The 7,969-nt window shown below is 36.7% G+C and overlaps 1 protein-coding gene across 1 annotated transcript in view; it reads left to right on the top strand.

Moving 5' to 3' along the window:
- Window positions 1–6,681, top strand: part of LOC106942108 (cGMP-specific 3',5'-cyclic phosphodiesterase-like) — a 16,542-nt gene extending 9,861 nt beyond the window's left edge. Inside the window, exons 2-4 of the mRNA XM_015025290.1 lie at window positions 5,851–5,959; window positions 6,042–6,117; window positions 6,452–6,681. Coding sequence (XP_014880776.1) covers window positions 5,851–5,959; window positions 6,042–6,117; window positions 6,452–6,681 — 415 coding nt within the window. The remainder of the gene's footprint in view (window positions 1–5,850; window positions 5,960–6,041; window positions 6,118–6,451) is intronic.
- Window positions 6,682–7,969: the final 1,288 nt, after the last annotated feature.

Below are 7,969 nucleotides of genomic sequence, written 5' to 3'. Positions count from 1 at the left end.
GTGTGTGTGTGTGTGTGTACTTGTACATACTACATATAGATCCAGATAGCAAAATATGAGTGAATCAGTGTTGAAATATTGCTGGGCAAAAAAGTATTTGGTAAACTACCGAAGTACTGAGTATCTAATCATAACACCTGATTTAATATTCAAAATGTGTCCCCAGGCAGCCAAAAGTATAAAAGTTATGTGAACATTCTGGTACTGTAAAGAGTATTACCAAAATATTTATACAAATGAGTTGGATTTGGAAGCTGCTTCTAGACCAAGCACATTGAATCCACACATTAAAATGATATTGAAAGTGGTTGGTGACTTGCATATGAAATCAACATTAGGGTTTCTTCACCCCAGCCACAGGCTAAGCTTTACTTTTTAAAAGGTTTTATTGGCTCTAGTGTCCTTTATTTGATAGTTAATTGACGGGAAAGTTGGTAATGAGAGAAGGGGGAAGACATGCAGCAAAGGTCTCCAGGCTGGGAATCGAACCGGTGACAGCTGCGTCGAGGACTAAGGCCTCCATACATAAGTTGTGCTTAACACCTGCACCACCACAGCATACCCTGTTTTGTTTTTTTATTAGTGGGACTGCAAGCATCTCCAGACTGATTCTGCCCTGCATTTTAATAGCAAAGCAGAATTGTTCCTGAAGATAGGTTTCTAGTTTTTTGATGCATTGAACAGGGAGCATGTACCAGTTGCTCTGCTGGTGCCTCTGGTGGTTGGCCGCTTCAACTGCTGTCACAGCTTGATCTCTAAAGTGTACCTCGGTGCAGATTGCGTGCGCCTGCTTTCATTCAAACACACTGGCTCACACTAAAGCCACATAAATTAAACCTCCTGTTTGTCCTCTGTATCCAGCAGGAAGATGTGCAGTGCAGCGGATTTAACTCATCATGCAGGGTCAGTCCAAGATTGTATGAGGCCTTGAGCAGAATTTTATTTAGGGGCCCCTCTTGCTACTAAGCACCACTAAAATCATTTCACCATGGATTTAGATAAATATTGTTGAGAGAATAAGTATTAAAAACCTCTCTTATGCCCGTTGTCGTATTTCTCTCATGGCTACGTCGTTTGTATCAACAGAAACCATAGAGACAACAAATCAAATCGCTGTTCAAGTACGATCATAGAGAATTATTGAACAATCAAATGCATAAAGTTTCAGCTCATCATAATCATCCGAAACCACCTACCAATACATAATTACCTGAGACAAAGACGGAATACAGAGACACATTTTCAAGACAAACGCATCTCAAGAGCAACACATGGTGCTCTGCCCTAACATTTCCAGGCACCCTCTTTTGTTCAAGAAGGTGTGTTCTCCTCTGTACCGTATGTAAATTAGGGGAGTGCCTTTAGCGGCATGAAATAAGATTTACGACTGTGGAAAGTCTGTTTTTTCTCTGAACTTTAAGAAGTTTTTGTCTCTTTCGTGAGACATAATTTTATGAGTTCTTATCCAAACACAGGGAGAAAGCTTTATGTTCAGAGATGTTCTCATGTCTCTGTGTATGCTTGCTGGGTTCACAGAAAGGCTAAGACACATATAAATGGTCCTTTGACCCTAGACACATAAGTTTGCAGTGTTCTCACATACTTATATTCCAAAAGCATACAGGCTTAGTTTAAGCTAAGACGATCTCCGTGACACACACATTTTCTAATAAATGCATAACTTCCATAGTGATCATGGCTGTAATTTAATATAGAAAACTGCAGTTTAAACTACTTTTAATCAAATCATGGTAATCTAACAAAACTATTCTAGTGATGAAATTATATTGATTGAAGCATGAATTTAAATTTAACTTAAATTTGGGCCTATTTAAAACAATGTTAATTTTGTCTAAAATTTAAATGTGATTTAAAATTAAAGCTAACATTAAAATTAGCATAATTAAGCTAATAATTCCAACAATATGCGACAGGGGCCTTGTTTAATGGACAGTGTTCATAGTTGAGCATTGTTTACTGTTAATCCTTGCCTTAATTGCTATCTTTAATAGTGCAGACAGTTGTGGTTTCTGACATGGGCAATATGGGCAACCGCCCAGGGCGTTATCTTTTTAAGGATGCCTGGAGACCTCTGCGGATTGTGGCACAGAGATGGAAACAAAGCAGAATTTAGAAGAGTTTGAATTGATACTGGTTACATTTATTTCAGCTCTAAGTATTTAATAGGTGTTTTATGGGAATGTGGATCTTTCAGATCAGTTTGAGAACCAATTTTGATAGGTACACTTAATTTTATTGTGTCATGTAGTGCAGGGTGCTGGTCTTGACTTGGCATTAGGTGGTCTTGACTACAACTCTGCTACGTGGCTCCTTGGTTCCATGTCCTCCCCCACCCACCTTCTTCCCATCCCCTTTCTGTTGGATTTCTTTAAAAATAAATGCCACTAGTGGCAAAAAAAGTGAAGTTTATGCTATGTTAGGACAGGAGACAAGATGTTTTCATCCCTGAAATTATGATGCATAGAATCACATATCTAAGTCTAAACTATGTTACAGAGAGTAAACACAATAAAAACATGCTTTATCTGTGGCATTGTTCATTAAAATGGCACATTACTAATGTATTAAAATTAAATACAATAGGCACACTTAATGATATTTTATTAACGATTAGGTAATGCATTCAGCAAGTACTTTTACTTTTAATGCTTAAGTATTTTTAAAAGCCAGTACTTTTTTACTTTAACTTAAGTACAAATGTTAATGTGGTACTTTTACTTAAGTACATTTTTTGAGTACTTTATCAACCACTGGTAATGACAGAGAGGGAAGACATGCAGCAAAGATCATCAGGCTGGAATTGAACCTGTGACGGCCGCGTCGAGGACTAAAGTCTCCTCATGTGGGTTGTCCTCTACCCTTACACCACCGCAGCTTCTGTGTCCCTGGTGAGGTTTCTGTCAAGATGTCAGATGTAGCATATGAACACAGCACTGAACTTAATTGTTTCAAATACACTTTTGAGAGAACACTTTAAGAAGTGTACTCTAAGAATACTCTTTTTCGAGAGTTCTTAATTATTAATTTTCTTCATTTATCATTTGTCTTTATTCAGTGTACAGGATCTTTGAAAAACTAAAACAGCATGTTAAAACATACATTTAAAATAATTTAAAGTCCAGCCGTATTTTAAGTACAATGTGAGTAATAATGTACTTTTGGATATTTTAATTCTTTTTAGTTTGGAACTTAAAAGTTTTGGTTGATTTTAGAATTTAATCAAAGAGATTTGAATTATTTATTAGACAAAAGTAAATGATTTGAGTAATAGTGACTTAAATTGGTCATGTTAAACACACTTAATGAATTAAGTTTTTAAAAAATCTTAATAAATTGAGTTGGATAAACATAAAGCTAAACAGGTGGATGTTCATCCAACTATTTAGCTGGATGAGAGTTGTCAGACTTAGGATTCAAAACCGGCATTGAACTCAATTGTTTCAAGTAAAGTCAAAGTAAAAAGTTTTTTTTTAAGTTAGTTTAGTTAATTTAAGTTAGTTAGATTTGTAACTTTTAAGTTAATTGAACACAAAAAAGTAAGTTTTTATCACTAACCCAAATGAATTAAGTGAGATTAATTTAGTTAGTTAATTTAGTCCATAAAATGAACGACACACAAAACCACTTTTTATTAGAAAGATATCACAATCCACTGTCTTAAGCAGTGCTTAATGTAGTACTTAATTTAAAATGTGATAAACCCCAGCCAATAATAAAATCCTCTCACCCACAGCTCAGAAAGGAGAGGAGGAAAAGGGATGTGACAAACAGCATCCACTGATTCAACATTGATCGGATGTTGATCAGACGTTGGTATTTCATCATTCAAATTTGACCAGAAAACAACATTTATTCAATGACGTCTTCACCATTAATTGTCGACCTTCACCAACCTTTTTGACCATAACTCAACATTGAATTACCATTACTTGCTGTCTGGGGAGGATCATTATAGCAAATGGTGGAATTTTGTGGAAATTTTCCTGGTCCTCACTTTTTTGCAGTTGTTCTGAACTCAGTTAGTTAGCACCAAAACTTTAGTGAATGCAAAGTCCTAATATGGGTACATATAGGAATATCTGTGGGCACACTAATGAACACTTTCTTTCTATTCATAAATGCTCTATTTGTGTTTTTGTTTTCCATCTTGCAATACATACTCCCAAAACACGATTTCTATTTGACATGCTCTATATCCATTAATAATCTTCCCATTTGTGGCGTGGCATTATGGCTAGCTAAATCTTACAGGCTTACAGATGTGACAGTGTGAGGGATTTACCCCGCCCTAATTGGTGCTGATTTTTTTTGTACTTCTATATTTTAATTTATCTGGTAAATGTATTTCATGTCTGGAGGAAGTAACTGACTTTATTTAGTATTTTGTTTTAATCATTCTCTCTTCTCGTTGAGGTTACCTGGTCATGTGTTGCCATGGAAGCGCGCCCATGAGCAGTGCTGACAAGGTGTTTTCAATCAGCCTCACTAGGGAAATCCATTGTTTGAGAGGGAGGGGAGAAGTTTTTGGATTTTGTTTAGCCCCAGATTGTTTTTGTTTTAGTTTTGAAGTTGTTTTAGTTAATTGTAATTGTGTAAATATTTTTGTAGGAATATATTCTAGTACAAATTCGTTTTTTCTATCTGGAAATGTAACTGTTGTCTCTACCCTTTAATTAGTCCTGGTAGGATCAAACCTTTAAAAGCCAGGTGTTTTAGATCAGAGGGAGACTCTCCCTCTTGTTGATTGAATGCATGTTATGCTGTGAACTGGATTGTAAAGTTTCATGAACTGCAAAAAGAAAAAATTCAGAGCTTTACAATTTCTGGATCCTGTCTGATTTTCCATCGCAAACCAACAGACATACAGCTCGGCTCTCAGAAAAGGACTCAGGTGTTGCCCTTAAGCTGCAGTTCCTCCAGCTACAATCCAGATGTTTAATTCTTCATTGTTGCTCAGAACAAGCAGATGTTTTGGTGGAATTGGTCTGGTCTGCTTACAGATGGCCTTAATCAGATTTTATCCATGTTTTGGACTCATGATCCAGTTAGAAGTCCATGCTTAGTCAGATCCAACTAATCCAGGCACGTGTGGCACATGGCAACTTGTTATTTTCCCAGATACTTCATCAGATGGCCAAAAATTGTCATTTTATAATGTAATATCACAGTGCAATTAGTAAAATATCATTTTGAAAACATGTAAAGTTATAAGATGTGATTGTAGTTCAGCTTCCTGATAACAGAAATATTGTTGGCTGTACAACTCCCTCTAGGAAAATACTGCAGCACATTTTATTTCATGTGGTTAGTGCTTTTTGCATGTAGTGGATAAATGAACAAAACAAGCTATTTACAGTGGAATGAACAAAATAAAAGGGATATTTGGCTACCAAGTGCCTGTACCCTAACAAGCTTTAAAGGTATCAACGCACACACAGGTTGTTTTGCCGTCTGTCGTGGAGAGTGGACTACTCTCTGAAGCACATGACATCTTGTGCAAAGGGTCAATAAGTTGCTCTTCTGTTCATGTGCTGTTTTTCTCACTGACTGAATGTTTAGACTTTTAATGGCGAGCTGGGGACAGTCCTGTGTTCAGGATCAGTAGATAAACATAAGTTCCTAGTGAATTAGGCACAGACGGATAAATTCCATATATTTCAAATGTCTCATAAATATGTTTCCCAGCCCTAAACTAAATCCACACTCTGTGATCTGTTCAAATACAGATATAACTATTTGTGAAGATGACCTTATCAGTTTATGATGCTTTGCTTGTTCCATTTGAATGTAACTAAAGGTATTTGCTATGTTGTGTGTTTTCTTCCTCAGAGACTGTGATGTCAGTCAGATAAACTACATGTACGCTCAGTATGTTAGAAACACCATGCAACCTCTCAACATCACCGACGTCACCAAGGACCTGCGCTTCCCTTGGACAGTCTGTGCCTCACACTTCCTCACTTTTCTTTATTTCATTTTTTTCCCATTCCTATTAAGTAATCCCCTTTGTTATTTAACAGTGTGAGAGCCCTGATTGTCGGATAAAAAGTTTGCTCTGCACTCCAATCAGAAATGGCAAGAAAGACAAAGTCATAGGTATGGGCCTTGTTGCTTTCTTTGTTTACTAGCCCAAATTTCACCATGTTGGGATTGAATCTGGTAGACCAGCTCAAGGTTCAGCAAAACAAGGGATTTTTTAAAATAAATGCTACAGGTAGACTGTAGCATTTAGCAATAAACTCTAAACTCTATAGCAATAAACTCTACTGCACCCATTGACTTTTAAAGTCTCATGACTGAAACATGTCCAGGGTTTTCCATAGTGGTGGCAGTGTAATGCTAGTGGGGGTGATTTACTAAATTTCCATGTAAGAACCAAATTGAACAATTTGTGTTTTGTGTGTCTGCTTGCGTGTGTGCGTGCTTGTAGGTGTGTGCCAGTTGGTGAACAAAACGGACGAAGCGTCAAGCACCGTCAAGACCTTCAACAGAAACGATGAGCAGTTCTTGGAAGCGTTTGCCATCTTCTGTGGCCTTGGCATTCAGAACACACAGATGTATGAGACTGTGGAGAGAGCCATGGCCAAACAGGAGGTCACTCTGGAGGTCAGCCCCGCTTACCTTGTTCAGATCTGGAAGAACACATTGGATCCCGCCTAGTCATGGTTCAGTGTTCAAAGATTTTTTTGTGAAAAGTATCTCCAAATTATCTGCAGAACATATGCAGATTTTTTTTGTACAGCATATCTCAAATATTTGAAAGAAAATGGGAAGCTGAATGACAGTGTTGGCTGACATTAAAGCACCCAATCCAGGCGTTCATATTCCTTGGCACTGATTGGCTGTGCCCCCAAGAATGGAGATAGATAGGAATGTCACGGTCCAATATTGATATTGGAAAACAGTCTGATATCACCAATTTTGAATATCAACTACTCATGATTACAGTGGCCTATTAAACACAGCACACAGGTCAGGGAGAAAGTTCTGAAGAAATTAAAGCAGAGTTGACTTTTACAACAATATTGCAACATTTGAAGATGTCACATCTTGTCTCCAAAATATTTTCTTTGTTTGGGACACAAAGGGGGAATGGGCCAACTGAAAGTCGGAGGGAGTCAGGGAGTCTTCATATTTGGAATAGAATGACTTGAGTTTCTCTTTATGTTGAGTCAGAAATTACCCATTTCTTTTAATTATTGTTCCAACTATACACTGTGTGCACAATTATAATTTAGTTTTGATGAGTGTTATGGAAAAGAAGGGTGGCTGTAAGGGTCACCGATTTATTTTTTAAATGTCAGAAATATTTGTCAATTTTGAGTTGACAATAAACAAGTGAGATGAGAAAAGTTTCAGTTTTAATTCAGCTGCATAATAATTCTGCGCATACAAAAATATTGTATTAAGAAAGCCAAAATCTCATTTTTATTTTCTGAAATATTCAGTTTCGAGATAATTAACATTTTGGATTGACCGAGAGCGCTGTAGTTGTTCCACAATAAAACTATTCCTCAAAGCTACAACTAGCACGATACTTGTGCACTCAGTGTATAACAGTATCTTACAATACATGGCTCATCAGAATAAGTAAACTACAGGCAGAAATGAGACCAGTTTACAATTATCCTTTGGATAATTTTGTGCCTGTTTTTGTATATGCGTTTCCATTTTATCTCTCCTGGTTGTGAAGTATTTTAATAACATAAGGGATTAAACAACAGTTATCAAGCGTATCTATAGGTAAAACTGTTAGTGAAACTCAGTTCAAATTTTAAATTGACCTAATTGCAGGGTCTGTAATTGATTGATCACAATTAATTACGTTTTATTCAAACACATTTGAAAACCCTTTTTTGCCCCTAAATTATTGAACAAACAGAATCACATTGATGTAATTATTTAATTGAAAGTAATGTGGTAAAGTCTCCCCCCTGCAAGTATTCAG

This window comes from Poecilia latipinna, unplaced genomic scaffold, assembly GCF_001443285.1.
Source record: "Poecilia latipinna isolate Pla-1442-1.1 unplaced genomic scaffold, P_latipinna-1.0 Scaffold4044, whole genome shotgun sequence".
NCBI lineage: Eukaryota > Metazoa > Chordata > Actinopteri > Cyprinodontiformes > Poeciliidae > Poecilia > Poecilia latipinna.
The sequence above is the reverse complement of the archived record's forward strand: the minus strand, read 5'-3'. Positions and strand labels throughout refer to the sequence as shown.